Below are 19,533 nucleotides of genomic sequence, written 5' to 3' on the forward strand. Positions count from 1 at the left end.
GGCAGGGTTGTCAAGGACACTACTGACACTATGCTGCTGCAACAGGATCTGGAAAGGTTGAGCAGATGGGCTGAGAGGTGGCAAATGAAGTTTAACATTGACAAATGTAAAGCACTACACATGGGAAACAGCAACCCCAGAGCAACGTATCAACTCTGTGGTACTACACTGACAGTGGTAGAGAATGAAAGGGACTTGGGGGTCGTTGTGTAGGCAGATATGAAGTTCTCTGATCAGTGCAGACGGGCTGCAAGAGTAGCTCATGGAGTATTGTCAATGATATACAGGAATTTTTCCAGCAGGGATAAGGAGGTGATTATTCCATTGTATAAGGCAATAGTCAGGCCACACCTAGAGTACTGTATACAGGTCTGGAGGCCTCATTTCAAGAAGGATGTAGAGCTGCTGGAACGAGTACAGAGAAGGGCAACAAGATTAGTGAATGGAACAAAGGGGTGCTCTTACGAAGAAAGGCTTAAGTTTTGCAAATTACAGTGTCTGGAGACTAGGCACCAGCGAGGTGATCTGATAGAGGTGTATAAAGCCTTGAATGGTTTAAGCATGCTGAATGCTGATGGGATTCTTCCTCTAGCTCAGAAAAATCACCTGAGAGGGCATAAATTCAAATTGAGGAAAGACAGATGTAGGATAGACGTGCGGAAATTTGCCTTTAGCCAGCGGGTGGTTGGTTGGTGGAACAGACTCCCATCCCTTGTTGTGGAGGTTGATAGCCTAAATAAGTTTAAGGCTCAGCTGGACAGGTATTTTGAACGAACAGAGGGGTGAAGTGGAAGTGGGTTTTTTTTTTTTTTTTTTTTTTGGCTGATGCTGCATAAGCTTGCTTTCTTGCATCAAATGCCTCTACTAATGCTAATGCTAATTGTGGATATTGATATTCTGATTAACATTGACAACTGCATTGGTATATGCATGTATGTGTGCTCTCATTCACGCACTCACGCACACGCACACCAGCTGCTTTATATTTCCTCTTCTGTCTAGAAAATGTAATGCTATCTAGCCATACTGGATAGAATAACCTCTCCCATTAGGTTTTGTCCTCTTTATTATATACTAGCACTCATTTCATAATGAAGAAATATAGCTATATTATTTTTATTGTAAATGTTCCTTCATAAGAATAATATGAACAAATTTTGCAGAATTTTTTGCATTACATATTATCCTGTACTACAGCAAATTATATGTTTTCTCTTTTTTTATCTCTATCTTTGAAATTATTCTGACCTTTTGCGGCTGTCCGCAAACAGGTTTTCCGTAGCCGAGTGGTCAGGAGCGGGAGTGCAGTAGCACACGCTCTTTGAGTAGACCGGGGTTCAAGCCCCTGACTGCTGAATACGATCAATCTGCCAACCCGCACTGGACCAGCATGGCAGATTATGGTCCATTTCCCTCAGCATGAATTGTTGAGGAGGCTTCCATCCTGCAGTGGGTTGATAATGGCTGCAATTTACTTTGCGGCTGTCCTACAGTATGAACAGAAACTTTTGGGGGGAAGGATTTTTATGGATGCCAAATTTGTTCATCATATATATCTCATAGATTCTCCTTGTGGATACTCATTGTCATATAACCCACATTATCTATTGCAATGATAAGTGATAAAGCACCGTTGCAATTTCTAATGTTGAATTTCAAAGTTTTGCACTGCCTGTTGTTTGTCTTATCCATTTCTGAGTCCATATTTTGACACTACTGTGCTGGCTTTTTTCTTTTTCTTCAGGGGATTTTGTGACCCTTTACCATCTTAAATATTTTAAAATGCCAATCACTTTATATATAAACTTTTCAAATAATTGTTATCTCAACTTATACTTTTAAATAAATTTTATTAAAAAGGAAAAAATACATACACAAACCACAGAAATATGCTGACGTGTAATAATGAAGAATATATGAAAATATTAACAGTCAAATGTTAATGTATATAGGCACTAATGCTTTGAAATAATTATTCCAGAAAGTGCCATTCACACTATACCCTCAATAGAATAACTTCAGTCTCTATTAGAACTCTTGTAAATTAATAAGGAAGCATGCTATAAACAGGTTCAAAGTGCTCTTCAAACATTGCATACTGTAAAGTTCCATGATGTACCCTATGCCAGGCCAAATTCAGTTTTAGCAAGGTCACTATTGTTTCAAAGGGTTCACCCAGTGCCAACTTCACAGTGTACTATACAGAAATATTTGAACTTTTATGGTATTAATTGCATTGGCGCCTCCGTAGCCAGGCGGGCAGGAGCAGTAGTGCATAGCACACGTTTCTTGATTAGACCTGGGTTCGAGCCCGTACCCACCAAATACGGAGGATGTGGTAGGTCAGGGAATGACCACCGCATATTCCCAGCCCAGATAAAGGGTGAGGGTTGGCGTCAGGAAGGGCATCCGGCTGTAAAAATTGCATGCCAAAACATTAAAAACGCTGACCCCATATAATAATGGGAAAAGGCGAGGGAAAAAAAAATGGTATTAATTGCATCAGTGTATTGTTCTTTTTTATTATATGTTTTTTTATAAATGTGTATGCAGATATGCATATTGGTCTATGTATTTTTACAGGTGGTTGCAAAAGAATCAGCTGAAGTTGAAAAGACTACTGCTATAGTAGATGAAGATACAGCTGCGGCAAATGTTCAAGCTGAAAGTGCAAAAGCTTTGAAAGATGAATGTGAGGCTGATCTTGCTGAAGCTATTCCTGCTCTACAAGCTGCATTGGATGCCCTAGATACTTTGAAAGTAACACATATGCATTAATGTTATACTTATTTAATCTATCAGCAAAGTGAGCTAATTTTCATAATTCAAACAGTTGTGTGGGCTATGTTGTTATCATAGCCCTCACAACTGAGAGAGGGCACTGGCTCTCTTTAAAAACTAAACCTGTGAATTACAGGCTCCGAAAAAGCAGTTTGCCATTTTATTTACCTAATTGTTATTTTATATTGTATTTTATTAGTAGCCTTATAGTTCTAGTTACGCTGGTTATTTTTAATTTAGATAGAGTTTTTGTAGATTACTACTTAATGTATGTAAAACCATTGTTTCATTCAAATCTTGCAGCCATTGTTTATGGCTGCAAGATTTGGACGAAACAATGTTCAAATCTTGTTCAACTTTTGAAATGTTTGCCAAACTCTCTGGAACAGAACATGATCTAACCAAGGAGTATGTCTTTGTGTGAGCCAGGTGCAGAGAGTGTCTAGAAATTAGGCATCAACTCAGCATTCTAATGGAAATTAATATGAGGGGCCCGTCAAGCTCTCAGCTGCCCAACTCAATGCCAGAGCTCACTATTGTGCATCAGGTAACACAGCGGCAATCTCCAAGGCAGAATGACCTGGTCCCAAAGGAATTGGCTATTGTCAGGGACACAGGTAATATATTGTGTAAAAAGGATAGATGGAATGGGACCAGGGTATGTCTGCCAGGGACAAAAGTTGATGATGTTGTGAAACATATATCATCTTTTAAGGGCACAAAGGTTGATATTGTTGTAAACGTTGGCACCAATGACATTACGATTAGAAGATCTGCAGATCTACTTAACAAGTATAGGTCAACGTTGCAAAAAAGTCATGAGTTAGGGTTAAATTTGAAAGTGTCTGCAATTCTGCCCAGACATGATAAGAGGGAGTACATGATGAGAGCCTTGTCAATCAATTCGACCCTGGAGGGAATGTGCAAAGTTTCGTGGGGTAGAATTTTTTTTTGGCGTGGTCTGTGCTTGTTAACAGGAGAGACTGCTTCTACAGGGATGGGATACACTTAAATAGAAAGGGTGCAAGAATATTTGCTGATGCTATCGAGGCAGTGTTAGATGGGTTGGTAAACTGCTAGCTAGCAGTTTTCCAACCCATCAAACACTGGGAGGAGGGGGGATTCACAGAATAAAATGTTAAAAGTAGCCGCAGGCAGAGGTGGAGTTGATCCTTGCACTACTTCTATTAGAATAAGCAGAAGCCAGGAGCAAGGGGTGCTGGGGATTTCAGGGACTGATGGCAGTCATCGTGAAACAGGTGGGTATATGGGATGTGTTAGGGTAACTAAGAATAAGAATAGGTACTTGTATACCAATGCTAGAAGTATAGTAAATAAATTTGATGTGTTGGTCAAGACATTAAAGGCGGATATTGTTGGGATATCAGAGACGTGGTGTCACACAGATATTCGGAATGCAGAATTGGAATTTGGTGAATAAAATATGTACAGAAAGGATAGACAGGATAGGAAGGGAGGAGGAGTTATCCTGTTAATTAAGAAAAACTTAAAATCAAAAGAAGAGCATCCAGTTGATATAGATGGACAGTGCACTGTTGAGTCAGTTTGGTGTGACATAAGCACTGCGAAAGCTAAAATAAGAGTAGGAGTGTGTTATAGGCCTAATGACTCGAATGAGTACAATGAACAATTGTACAGAGAAATAGAGTGGGCTAGTAAATCAGAATGTCTTATAATGGGGGATTTTAACTTCCCATATTGACTGGAACTTGTGGTTTGGTCACTCGCACACTAGTAAGACTTTTGTGGATTTATTGGATGATTGTTTTCTGCAGCAGCATGTTTGAGAGGCAAACAGAGAGGGTAATACACTCGATCTGGTTATGAGCAGTGATCATTCATGTATTAAGAATTTGCAGATAAAGGAACCACTAGGTGGCAGAGATCACAGTGTACTGATGTGGGATTTACTTAAAGATATAATTACCATCAAGGGTAAAGGAAAGGGTTTTTGCTTACATAAAGGTGACTACAATGGTCTCAGACAGTTTTTAAGTTCTGTACAGTGGAATCAACTGATGATGTTACCAACAGCAAATTCTAAGTGGGATGCATTCAAGGAATTAATCATGGAAGCTGTTGAATGTTTCATACCTATTAAGAAATATTGTTCAAGATTCAGGCCTAAATGGTTGTCAAATGAACTAATGAGACTCGTGGCAGAGAAGAAAAAATTCATGGGATGCATATACAGGCTGGCCTATATTAACGTGATTAATTCATCCCGTGAGCACATCACGCAAAATGGAAAGGCGTTAATCGAATATAATAATCAATAGGAAAAATTATGATTGGTCCTTGATCTTCTGGAATGTCCATAAAGAATTTTAAAAATATCTTTTAAATAACTTTTTAACTGTATACAATGTAAAAGATAATGAAAATAATTATGGAATTAAATGTTTATTGCATAAAGCAGTGACTCCCAAACTGTGCACCTCGGAATATTTTAAATTTTAGAGGGAAACACAGCGATACCCGACATCTGTCGGACACTATTAGCTCTAGTTAGTTCACAGTTTCAACATTTCTTATTAAGTTGTTTGGACCTAATATTTAATAAATGGAACTGTTAGGTATTTCTTTTGTTCTAGATGCGCAATGAAAAAATTACTGAGACAATAAGGGCGTTGTGAACCGAGAAATTTTGGGATCCTTTGACATAAAAATGCACAATGAAGAAATGTTACGGAAATATTTGAACAGTGTTGACTTTCTCTTTTCATCAATCAATTTTTGATAGCCAATGACAATCTTCTCTGGGCCCTGGCGAAATAAATATCGCAGAGAACCTCAAACCTTTTGTTTGAGGTTCTCTGTGATACGAAAGATTTCATCTAGTTCTTTTACCGTTATCTCCTTCGTGGTAACATTTTCATCTGGCTCATTTAAAAATTTGAATTTTTAAATGTAAGTCTGCATTGACTTTATTAGAGAGAGAGACAAACAAGTAACACGTCTTCTTCCGATGGTTGATGGAACACACTGAGGCAGGCAGCAGGCAAACGTTTGTTTATTGCATATAAAAAAAAAAAAAAAAAAAAAAAAAAAGGTCGCGTTAACTGGAAATTTGCATTGTGTAAAGTGAAAAGTGCTATAATTTTTTCAAAAAGTGTAACTGAAAAACGCATTAATCAAACTCACGTTATGTGAAGCCTGGCTGTAAATTATCAGGCGACACAGAAGCCTATGGCAGATATAAGCTAGTCTGTAATCAAGTCACAAAGGAGGTTAGGCAGGCAAAGGCAGATTACAAGAAATCTTTGGCAAAGGATGCTAAGAAAAACAGCAAGGATTTCTTTACTTATATAAACTCTAAAAGGAAGGGGATGAATCAGATTGGTCCACTTGAAATCAATGGTTCAACTATTGATGATCCTGCTCAAGTAGCTGATAAACTGACTGGGTATTTTGCCTCTACGTTCACACATGAGGAGTTACTCAAGGAGAAAAATGCCAGAAGGTTATCAAATTGTAGGCTGCTTAATGATTTTGTAATAACTGAGAGCAAAGTGGAGGAGAAATTATTGCAGTTAAAACATAAGAAATTATCAGGCTTAATGTGGATGGGATCTATCCAATTATATTAAAGGAGGTGGCAAAGGAAGTAAGCAAACCCTTAGCCATAATTATGAGAGCATCCTTGGACTCAGGGGAAGTTCCCACGGACTGGAGATGTGCAAATGTATCCCCAATTCACAAAGGGGGATCAAAGGGTGACACAAGTAATTACTAACAAGTTAGTTTAACTTATATTATATATATATATATTAACTTATATATACGGCCTCCGTAGCCGAGTGGGTAGGAGCGGGAGTGCAGTAGCACACGCTCTTTGTAGACCGGGATTCAAGCCCCTGACTGCTGAATACGGTCAATCTGCCAACCCGCACTGGACCAGTGTGGCAGATTATAGTCCATTTTTCTCTCAGCATGAATTGTGGAGGAGGCTTCCATCCTGCAGTGGGTTGATAATGGCTGCACTTTACTTTACTTTTTTTAGTTTAACTTCTGTTCCAGTTAAAATAATAGAGTCACTGGTTAAAGATGCATTGCAGGATCATCTCGACAAGACTGCAGCAATAATTCAGACACAGCATGGGTTTGTTAAGAGAAAGTCTTGTCTGACAAATTTAATTGGATATTATGATGTGGTTACAAAGGAACTGGATGCAAAAAATTTTGATTTTTTGATAATTGATAATTTTGATATCATATACTTGGATTTCAGGTAAGCTTGTGACGTTGTTTTGCATGGAAGATTACTGTACAAATTGGAGCAGAATGGTATTAAGGGTAAGTTGCTACAATGGATAAAAGGATGATTGAGTGGGAGATGACAGAGGGTGGTAATCAGTGGGCGCTGCTCTTCGTGGACTAATGTTATTAGTGGAGTCCCACAGGGTTCGGTGTTGGGTCGACTGTTGTTTTTTATATTTATCAATGATATTGATGAAGGTATATCAAGCTTAGTGTCAAAGTTTACAGATGATACAAAGGTTGGCAGGGTTGTTAAAGACAGTAATGGCAATTTGGTACAGTAATGGCAACAGGATCTAGAAAATTTGGGCAGATGGGCTGAGAAGTGGCAACTGAAGTTTAACATTGACAAATGCAAAGTACTGCATATGGGTAGAAGTAACCACAGAGGAACATACCAGCTGTGTGTACTACAGTTGGGGTGTTAGAAAATGAAAAAGACCTGGGAGTAATTGTGCAGTCAGATATGAAGTTTTCTGAGCAATGCAGACAGGCTGCCACTGCAGGTCATGGGGTTTTGTGAATGATATACAGAAATTTTGCTAGCAGGGAAAAGGAAGTGATTGTCCCTCTGTATAAGGCAATGGTCAAGCCACGCCTTGAGTGCTGCGTACAGGTCTGTAGGCCTCATTTTAGGAAGGATGTAGATTTGCTTTGACATGTACAGAGAAGGGCAACAAGATTGGTGAGGGGAATAAAAAGGATCCGCTTACCAAGAGAGGCTAAAGTTCTGCAAATTGCAGCAGCTGGAGACTAGGTGCCTGTGGGTGATCTGATTGAGGTGTATAACGCCTTGAATGGGTTGAGCACGCTGAATTCTGATGGGATTCTTCCACTTGTTCAGATTACGAACCTAACGGGGCATAAATTCAAATTCAGGAAAGAGCTGTAGAATAGATGTGCGGAAATTTGCCTTTTGCCAGCAGGTGGTTAATTGCTGGAACAAACTTCCATCTGTCATTGTGCAAGTTGATTGGTAAAATTAATTTAAGTCTCTACTGGACAAAAAATTTAGAGGGAATGATTGTGTGAATTTGTTTGTTTTTTTTTGGCTGATGCTACATAAGCTCATACGCTTGCTTTCTTGCTTCACATGCCACGATTACTATTATGACAATTTATGAATAGCCTCTCTTTTCTTTTTTATCTAGTACTACCATAAGTGCTCTACAATGAAATTATCATATTCATAATGCCAGCATTGTCAGTGACATTTGAATGGATACAGTATTCTTTCACTTGTTTGGAGAGGTCTTAGTTCAATTCCTATCTGTGACTAACTAGAAGAATTTCTGAAGGCTTCTGCACTTCGAGCTAAGTTAGCTGACCTTGAGTGGAGAGAATGAGTTTATCCCCATGAGATATTCCACAGGTTTTTTCACCATGCAGCTCCACCTGGGAACAAACACATTTGTGCAGTTATACAATGTATCTGAAGCTACAAACTGTAGCTTCAGATATCTTTGTAGTAATATTGCTGAAGTGATAAACATCTAAGTCCAAGTAACACAGCTGACTTTACATTGTTTTGAAAACAATGGGATAAGAAATAGGAAATGACACTAGTTATTTTTTTTTTAAACTTTCATAATATAACTTGCCAACTTTTATACCCAGATTTTAAAAAATTGTGGCATGGAGTTAGATTTTTCTGTGCCTTTTTTTTTTGTTTCTGGTCATCTGTACTGTATATGCTGTAGAAATAAAATATTGTATTCATAGTAACTATTGGCAGTTACTTAAAAAAAAAAACTAAGTGCAAAATTGTTTTTTATTCTCACTTTTAAGAAGCGTATGATGCCCTTCATATAAATAAATATAAAGTGGAAGTCAAAAATTAAGGTTCCGATTTTTACTATTAACTATTAAGCTTTTGCTGTATTTCAATATATGGTTCCCATTTTTTTATTGCAATTACAAGTAGTTTTTATTGAAGGTCATATATCATTAATAAAGCCATATCCTTAAACTATTAGTATTAGTAGCTGAAGTGAACACAATGCAAAAAAATCAATGCTTATACAGTATGGGCTGTTTCAGAGCTGGTTTTGACTTGGTTCATTGGTGAATACTGAATGAAACCTTTAAGTCAATGATGTATTTGAATGATTTAGATAATTGTGTGCTACTTACACTGTAGTAATACTATGGAAATGGGCCCATTCATTTTCAGCATGATAGCACACCATATGTCATAGAGTAAAGATCTGATTACAGGGCTGGTTTGTGGAGGGTGACATCAAAAAAAGTTGGACTAGCCATCTCTGAATCCAGACCTCAACCCTGCTGAACACATAGAATGAACTAGAGTGCTGGATCCAGCTGTGGGCTAAACAGCCTTCTTTAAACCTACATTTCACAATGTTTTGCAGATGAAATGGGAGAAAATTCTGGCCAACACTTACTGGAAGTTAGAAAGTATATCCAGGAAAGCCGAGTCTGTTGTATTGTCCATCAAAGGTAGCTGCCCTACTAAGTATTATGGTTTTGAACTTAAAGCTCTTTTTGCATGTAGCTTACATGGGAACTATATATATATATATATATATATATATAATACTCCATTGGAATAAGAACAAATATTTTGTAAGTGTGCTTTCCAAAATATGAGGTGTGACATTAAAGTTTCTGAGACTGGTGTAATAAAACGAACACAAAGTGAAGGTGCTCAAAAATGGTATGTTTTTATTTTTATTCAAAGTAATCGCCACTTGATTAAATGCACTTAATACATCATTCATAATGTTTCTGAAAAGAGTCAGTAAAGCCATCCACAGTTTGGTGGTTACATTTTTCTTTATGTCCTCAATATCCTGAAATCTCTTTCCTTTGAGGATAGTTTTCACCTTAGAAAAGAGGGAGAAGTCTGCTGGTGCTAGATTAGAAAAGTAGTGTGCATGATTGATCTGTTGCCATAAATGTCTTCACAAGTGCAGAATGACCAGGGGCATTGCCATATCCTTGTTTGTTAAAAAAACATGATCAGCATCGTCTTGATCCTGAACGTCTGTAAATGAAACTTTTTGGGTGTTGGTAATGATTTTGAAGTCCACTGCATGCTCCAACACTTCATCTCTGGGTCATACTAAAACTCCCAACTCGTCTCCAACAACAATACAGTAAAAAAATTATGATTGTATTGATAAATCTGGATGAAGTATTTGCATGATGATACTGCTTCTGCCCATCCTTGAGGCTGTGTGGCACAAATTTTGCACAGACCTTCCTTTTGCTTAAATCTTCATGCAGAATTTGGAAAATCATCTCTTTACTCATATCCAATTCATCAGCCTTCCTGAGGGTCAAATATGATCTCTTGCCACAATTTCCTGAACTTTTGTAACTCTGTTCTCATGTCCATCTCTGTACTGCTTATACCATTCAAACACACTAGTATGACTTAATGTTTGATCACTTTAAACCGTTTTTAACATTTTATATGTTTCTGTTCCAGATTTTCCCAGTTTAAAGCAAAATTTGGTATTTGTTCATTGCTCCATTGCAAAATCATGATGACACTACTAACGAAACTGGTTGTTACTTGCAACCTGATAGTACTGGATAATTTTTTGTACAACCATCTGTTGTACAGATGGTTGTACAGAGATTAAGAAAGTTCCTGTTTATTTTCAAACTCATCGACCATGACTGCGATAGCACCATCTGGAACACTTCATTTGATAAACTGTTGAACCTCATTAAAGAATTAAAATCATTATTGTAGTAAATTTGAAAATAGAAAAGAAGAAACAAATTATCCACACATTTACACCGCAATAATAAAGCTGATTTATTTTTAAATCCACCAATCTGGAATCTTTATTGCCACACCTTGCATTCTTCTAATTCCATTGCTGTATAATGCAAAAGTAAAACTAAAGTTTCTAAGTTTGACTTAACATTCCTGTTTTTAATAATTTTTGAACTCATATTTTTTTTTCTTTGTTTTTTTTTTTTAATTTCTAGCCTGCTGATATAACAGTAGTAAAATCTATGAAAAGCCCACCAAATGCTGTAAAACTTGTTATGGCTGCAGTATGTGTCATGAAAGATATTAAACCTGAAAAAGTAAATGATCCAGCTACTGGGAAAAAGGTAGGAAATTTTAAATGTATATAAATTAAATATTATTTCTGCATTAAAAGTCTAGCAAAAACTTAACTTCCAGCAGGCAGGCAGGAAGATCATATAAAGTTATAGCAGTAAACATGTTTGATTATATATTATATATTATAATTATATAATTTATAATTCTCACACTATATTAGAATATAAAAAAAATATCTTTAGTAATTAGCCTTGTTATCCAAAAAAATATTTCACCAATTATTATTACCAAATCTTTTCATTGCAGAGCAGGTGAAATTGAAAGGAAACTAAAACACTATTGAAAATTAATTGACACTTTTTTTTGAAAAACATGGTGCAGATAACTGAAAAACTAGCTAGTTAATGTATGAAGTGTGTTACATTTCAGGCACATTAGTAAATAGTATTATAGTAAATAAACCTTTGCTAGGTAGTCCAGATGTTGGCTAATCTGGATCAATCAGTTGCTGGACATTATGGCTTACTGCATGGATTGAGTAGAATCTAACCATCCAATCCATGGCAGATTTTCTTCTTGACATTCTCTCTGATCTTTTTGTTGGCTCTGTGATGTACAACATTCATTACCATTAGCATTAGTAAAGGCATTTGATGCAAGAAAGCAAGCTTATGTATGCAGCATCAGCCAAAAAAATAAAATAATAAAATAAAATAAAATAGATAAATAAATAAATAAATAAATAAAAAAATAACCACTTCCACTTCACCCCTCTGTTCGATTGAAATACCTGTCCAGCTGAGCCTTAAACTTATTTAGGCTATCAACTTCCATGACAAGGGATGGAAGTCTGTTCCACCAACCAACCACCCGCTGGCTAAAGGCAAATTTCCGCACGTCTATCCTACATCTGTCTTTCCTCAATTTGAATTTATGCCCTCTCAGGTGATTTTTCTGAGCTAGAGGAAGAATCCCATCAGCATTCAGCATGCTTAAACCATTCAAGGCTTTATACACCTCTATCAGATCACCTCGCTGGTGCCTAGTCTCCAGACACTGTAATTTGCAAAACTTAAGCCTTTCTTCGTAAGAGCAATCCTTTGTTCCATTCACTACTCTTGTTGCCGTTCTCTATACTCGTTCCAGCAGCTCTACATCCTTCTTGAAATGAGGCCTCCAGGCCTGTATACAGTACTCTAGGTGTGGTCTGACCATTGCCTTATACAAGGGAATAATCACCTCCTTATCCCTGCTAGAAAAAATTCCTGTATATCATTGACAACCATGAGCTACTGTTGCAGCCCGTTTGCAATGTTCAGAGAAATTCATATCTGCCTGCACAACCACCCCCAGGTCCTTTTCATTCTCTACCACTGTCAGTGTAGTACCACAGAGTTGATACGTTGCTCTGGGGTTGCTGTTTCCCATATGTAGTACTTTACATTTATCAATGTTAAACTTCATTTGCCACCTCAAAGCCCATCTGCTCAACCTTTCCAGATCCTGTTGCATCAGCATAGTGTCAGTAGTGTCCTTGACAACCCTGCCAACCTTCGTATCGTCTGCAAACTTGGACATTAAGCTTGATATACCATCATCAATATTATTTATAAATACAGAAAACAATAATGGACCCAATACTGAACCCTAAGGGACTCCACAAATAACATTAGTCCACAATGAGCAGTGTCCATTGATTACCACCCTCTGTCTTCTCCCCCTCAACTATCCTTTTATCCATAGCAGCAATTTGCCTTCAATGCCACACTGCTCCAATTTGTGCAGCAGTCTTCCATGTGCAACAGTATCAAAAGCCTTTCTAAGATCCAAGTATATAATATCAAAGTTTTTCCCTGCATCCAGTTCTGTTGTGACTGCATCATAGTATCCAATCAAATTGGTCAGGCAAGACTTCCCCTTAACAAAACCATGCTGTGTCCGAGCTATAACTGAAGTCTTGTCTAAATGATCCTGCAGTGCTTCTTTAACTAGTGCCTCCATTAATTTTCCTGGAACAGAAGTTAAACTCACAGGTCTATAATTACTTGTGTCAGCCTTTGATCCTCCTTTGTGAATTGGGGTGACATTTGCACATCTCCAGTCTGTGGGTACCTCCCCTGAGTCCAAGGAAGCTCTCATAATTATGGCTAAGGGTTTGCTTACTTCCTTTGCTGCCTCCTTTAATATAACTGGATAGATCCCATCCACCCCAGGTGCCTTTCTTGTGTTCATCTTCAACAATTTCTCCTCCACTTTACTCTCAGAGATTACAAGATTCTCTAGCTTACTGCCAGAGTTGAATACACCTCTGGCATTCCCCTCGCTGAATAACTCCTCATGTGTGAATGTCGATGCAAAATATTCATTTACTTTGTTAGCTACCTGAGCAGGATCATCAACAGTTGACCCATCGATATCAAGTGGACCAATCTGATTCATCCCCTTCCTTTTAGAGTTTACATAAGTAAAGAAATCTTTGCTGTTTTTCTTTGCATCCCTTGCCAAAGATATCTCGTAATCTGCCTTCACCTGCCTAACCTCCTTTGCAACTTGGTTACAGATCAACTTGTATCTATCATAGGCTTCTGTGTCACGTGTTAATTTGTATGTATCCCATGCATTTTTATTCTCTGCCATATGTCTCATTAGTTCATCTGACATCCCTTTAGGCCTAAACCTTGAACAATATTTCTTAGTTGGTATGTAAAGCCTAGTAGCTTCCAAGATAAGTTCTTTGAATGCTTCCCATTTTGAATTTGCTGTTGGTAACATCATCAGTTGGTCCCACTGTATAGAATTTAAATACTGTCTCAGTCCATCGTAGTCGCCTTTACGAAAGCAATAACCCTTCCCTTTACCCCTAATGGTAGTTACCTCTTTGAGTAAATCCCACTTCAGCACACTGTGATCACTGCCACCTAGTGGTTCATTTATCTGCAGATTCTTAATGCATGAAGAATCACTACTGATAATCAAATCAAGAGTATTACTCCCTCTAGTTGCCTCCCGAACATGCTGATGTAGAAAACAATCATCCAATAAATCCACAAAAGCCTTGCTAGTGTGTGAGTGACCAACCCCCAAATTCCAGTCAATATCTGGGAAATTAAAATCCCCCATTATAAGACTCTCTGATTTACTGGCCCACTCTATTTCCCTGTACAGTTTCTTATTATACTCATCAGAGTCATTAGGCCTATGACACACTCCTACTCTCAATTTTGATCTCCCAGTGCTTATGTCAAACCAAACTGACTCGACACTGCACTGTCCAGCGATGTCCACTGGCTTCACTTCTTTGGATTTTATGTATTTCTTAACTAATAGCATAACTCTTCCTTCCTTCCTATCCTGTCGATCCTTTCTTTAGACATTGTCCTCCCCAAATTCCAGTTCTGCATTCCTTATATCTGTGTGACACCGTCTCTGAAATCCCAACAATATCTGCCTTTGTTGTTTTGAGCAATACCTCAAATTCATCAAATTTATTTACTAAACTCCTAGCATTGGTGTACACGCAAGTATACATGCACCTGTTCTTTTTCTTAGCTACCCTAACACAACCCATGTGTTTACTTGTACCCCGATGATTCCCAGCAGTCTCTGAAATATCCTGCATCTTATTTTCCAGGCTGCTGCTCATTCCAATAGAAGCAGTGAAAGAATCACTTTCACCACTGCCAGTGACTACTGTTAAACTATTAGTCCTTGTATCCCCCCAATCTAGCAGTTTTCCGACCCACCTAACACTGCCTCAATAGCAACAGCAAACATTCATGCACCCTTTCTATTTAAGTATATCCCATCCCTGTAGAAGCAGTCTCTCCTGTGAACAAGTACAGACTAGGCAGAAAAAAATTCTGCCCCTTGAGCCTTGCACAATCTTTCCAGGGCCGAATTGATCGACAGGGCTCTCATCATATACTCCCTCCTGTCGTGTCTGGGCAGAATTGCAGACACTTTCAAATTCAACCCTATTTCATGGCTTTTTTTTAACAGTGACCTGTACTTGTTAAGTAATTCCGCCGGTCTCCTACTCTTAATATCATTAGTGCCAACGTGTACAACTGTATCACCTTTTGTGCCCTTAAAAGATGATATCCGCTCTACAACGTCATCAACCTTTGCCCCGGCAGACATACCCTATTCCTGTTCCACCTATCCTTTAAATATTCTTCATAGTCATTATGCATTTGTGCTTTGTTGTTTAATTTAAAATATTTTACTTTAATTATGAATCTTAAACAATCATAAAGTGGTGTAAAAAGTCATAGTGTGCATTTGTGCTCTATTATTTAAGTTAAAATATTTTAATTTAATTATGGATCTTAAAAACTGAAAAAGTTATGTAAAAAGAAAAGGTGTTTCTGGTATAAAAATTGCCGAAGAATGTCTGACACCATCTGTGGAATAAGCACATAGACAGTGTCAGATATTAAAAAATGAAAAGAAGCAATAAAGGAATTTGCTTTAAAATTTGATGTGGAGATTGAAAAAGTTATGTATCAAATAGGCAGATTATACAACTATGAGCTAATGGTTGTGCATGGCAATGAACTGCAGGCAGCAGTAGCAGAAAAGTTTGCAAAACATTTTGAATTGTGCAATTTTAATTGCTCTTCAGGGTGGCTGTGGAAAACAAAGGCACAATATCACTAATATAAAATTTGTGGTGAGGTCCTAAGTTGAAAGTGTTGAGCAATTTAAAAAACAACTTAATTAATAACACAGTCAGGTGTGTGTCATTTTCAAATATATATAATGCTGATGAAACAGCCATTTTGGCATGATCTGCCAGAAAATACTCAAGCTGCTTGCACAGAACAGTAAACACCAAGGCAGAAAAGAGCGAGGAGAAATTGTCTTTGTTCCAGTACGGACTGTACCCATTGGCTGAAGACTGTTGTGGTGGGCAAGGCTAAGAAACCAAGGGCATTAAAAGACTTCATGTGCATATTGCCTTTGCCTGCTACAACTCACAACATGCCACATCTTCAGTTTTTCCAATTCTTCCATAATAATCTTACCTTTGTCCTTTTGGATTGAAGTAGGGTATTCTATTTTCTCCTGAAATCTCCTTAATCTTTTTGTGAAGACCGAAAGGCAGTTTCTTTAATTTTGTTTGCTCCATTTACCTTGTACCTTAATGCATCATGGTTCTTAAATGCTCTAAGTTGCTCCATGAGTGTCAGAATTTTATCTGTCATCCAGTCCTTCAGATGTTTCTTAAAACCTAGAACTTCTGAGCTAGTTTCATTCAGAACAGCTATAAAACTGTTTCAAAGATCTTCCACCCCCCCACTCCTCCTCTTGCCTTTGCATATACTGCATTCTTTTGTTAAGGCATGTCTTCATTACCTTATACATTTCTGGATTATTTTAACTTCTCTAAATCAACTTTCTTCATCAATTGCTTTTTCCTAATAGCCTTCAGTTTCAGTTTAGTCTCAGTTATGACTAGATTATACATATAGCATATGCACTGATATATTTCTTGGTGCTCTTAACACTTCCCCAGAAATTCTGGTTAATCATGATATAGAGGAAGTTGGTTTCTGACCATGTTTATTTTGCTGTCTAGGGGAACTTTCATGTATAGAGACTTCTCTTGGGAAGTTAAATTGAAACCAAGTGTTTGCAATAATCAAGTTCTCCTCTTGGCAACATTGTATCAGCCAATCTCCTCTTTCATTTGTTGCTACAAGACTAAACTCCTACTACAGTTTTGTCAGATCTGCCCCCTTTACTAACCTTAGCATTCAGATTTCCCATAACAGTAATTAGGTCTTGTTTAACTACAATCACCTCATCAATAGGTAATAGTAGTTAAATGAAGTGGAAGAAGAAGAGGACACAGGAGAAAGAATGCCAAAAAATATTAGGTTGTATAATATCTAATTTCAACTCGGCCATGCAGGGCCTTCTAGATTTTACATAAGTAAAGAAGTCTTTACTATTTTTCTTTGCATTAATTGCCAAAGATTTCTTGTAATCTGCCTTTGCTTGCCTAACGTCCTTTGTGACTTGATTAGAGACTACCTTCTATATGCCATAGTCATCTGTGTCTTCTGATAATTTATATGCATTGTATGCATTTTTATTCTCTGGAACAAGTCTCATTAGGTCATCTGATCCAATTTAGGCCTAAAACTTGAACAGTATTTCTTAGTTGGTATGAAAAGCCTCATAGCTTCCAAGATTAATCCCTTGAATGCTACTTATTTAGAATTTGTGGTTGGTAATGTCATCAGTTGGTCCCACTTTATAGAATTTAAAAAATCTCGACCACTGTAGTCACCTTTTATGAAAGCAAAAACCCTTCCCTTTACCCATGATGGTAGTTACATATTTAAGTAAAACCCACATCAGTATACACTGTGATCACTGCCACTTAGTGGTTCCTATATCTACAGATTCTTAATGCATGAAGAATCACTGATGATAATCAGATCAAGAGTGTTACTCCCTCTGGTTGCCTCTCTAACGTGCTGCCATAGAAAACAATCATCCAATAAATCCACAAAAGCCTTGCTAGTTTACGAGTGATGAACCACAAGTTCCAGTCAATATCTGAGAAGTTAAAATCCCCCATTATAAGACATTCTGATTTACTGGCCTACTCTATTTCCCTGTACAGTTGTTCATTGTTCTTATCACAGTCATTAGGATAATAACAAACTCCTACCCTCATTTTTGCTTTCCCAGTGCTTATGTTACACCAAACTGACTCAACATTGCACTGTCCACCTATGTCAATTGGATGCACTTCCTTAGATTTTATGTGTTTCTTAACTAACAGTATAACCCTTCCTCCCTTCTTATCCTGTCTATCCTTTCTGTAAACATTGTACTCCCCAGATTCCAATTCTGCATTTCTTATATCTGTGTGATACACATCTCTGACAGTATCTGCCTTTGTCTTGACCAGCACTTCAGATTCATCAAATTTATTTACTATACTCCTAGCATTGGTGTACATGCAACTATTCATGCACCTGTTCTTACTCTTGGTTACTCTAACACAGCCCATGTATTTACTTGTTTCGTGACTCCCAGCAGTTCCTGAAATCCCCAGCAGCTTGCTTTCCTGGCAGCTGCTCATTCCAATAGAAGCAGTGCAAGAATCACTTCTACCTCTGCCTGCAGCTACTGTTAATCTATTAGTCTATGAATTCCCCTAAGCTAGCAGTTTCTGACCCACTTAACATTGCCTTGATAGCATCAGCAAATATTCTTGCACCCTTTCTATTTAAGTGTATCCTATCCCTGTAGAAGCAATGTCTCCTGTTAACAAGCACAAGCCACACTGAGAAAAATTCAACCCCACGAGCCTTGCAGAATGTCTCTAGGGCTGAATCGATTGACAAGGCTCTCTTCATATACTCCCTCCTATCGTGTCTGGGCAGGATTGCAGACACTTTCAAATTTAACCCTAACTTACGACTTTTTTTTCAACATTGACCTGAATTTGTTAAGTAAATCCGCAGATCTCCTACACTTAATGTCATTATTGCGAATGTGTACAACGATATCACCTTTTGTGCCCTTAAATATGACTTCTGCTCTACAAGTTATTAACTTTTGCTCCTGGCAGACATACCCTAGTCCTATTTCACCTATCCTTTTTGCACAATATATTTCCCATTTCCCTGAAAATTGAATCACCGACAATAACTGTCTCCTATGGGACCACTGCATTCTGCCCTGAAGATTGCCACTGTTTGGCCTGGATGCACAAGAGTGAGCTCTATTGTTGAGTTTGGCAGCTGAGAGCTTGATGGGCGCCCATTTTATTTCCTTAGAGGGAATCTACCCGACTCTTTAGACTCCCATCAGAATGCTGAGTTGGCACCTAATTTCTTCACATTCTCTGCACCTAGCACACACACAAAAGGCATCCCTATGGCTAGGTAATGTCCTGTTCCAGCAAGGCTATAAACATGTCACATTTTGCACATTTTTTTGGACTGTGGTTCGTTGGAGAATTGCCCACTTCGGTTCTCCCCCGAACCATAGCACTTCCACTATTTTGTGCATGTTGCTTTGCTGCTCTCATCTGGGGCATTATTTCCATTTCAATACAATTTAATTAACAATAAAAATTAATAAGATTTATAAATTTAATTGATTAATTGACAATACTGTACTAAGCTAAGAGATTCCTAATACAGTGTTCCATATTACGCTACCTAGTACATATTCCATATTACATTATACTTTATGCTATCAAGTTCAAGATATATGTTACACTATTCTGTATCGATCTAATATACTACAACAATGGCAGCAAGTTTTGAATGGTACAAGGTTTACCGATACTAAGTAATAACCTACAAAATCTCTTTCTAAATTCAAAATAGACTAAGTATAGTAACTAGGAATATAAAGATACTTCTAGAAAATAAATTAATATAATAATAAAT

At 37.6% G+C, this 19,533-nt stretch overlaps 1 protein-coding gene across 1 annotated transcript in view; it reads left to right on the forward strand.

The window, feature by feature from the left end:
• Window positions 1-19,533, forward strand: part of LOC150086891 (dynein axonemal heavy chain 7-like) — a 1,233,418-nt gene that overhangs the window by 771,215 nt on the left and 442,670 nt on the right. Inside the window, exons 38-39 of the mRNA XM_090372313.1 lie at window positions 2,584-2,760; window positions 11,029-11,157. Of these exons, the coding sequence (XP_090228439.1) occupies window positions 2,584-2,760; window positions 11,029-11,157 (306 nt within the window). The remainder of the gene's footprint in view (window positions 1-2,583; window positions 2,761-11,028; window positions 11,158-19,533) is intronic.

The sequence above is a fragment of the Mastigoproctus giganteus genome, chromosome 4 (genome assembly GCF_048544385.1).
Source record: "Mastigoproctus giganteus isolate SK-2022 chromosome 4, ASM4854438v1, whole genome shotgun sequence".
NCBI lineage: Eukaryota > Metazoa > Arthropoda > Arachnida > Uropygi > Thelyphonidae > Mastigoproctus > Mastigoproctus giganteus.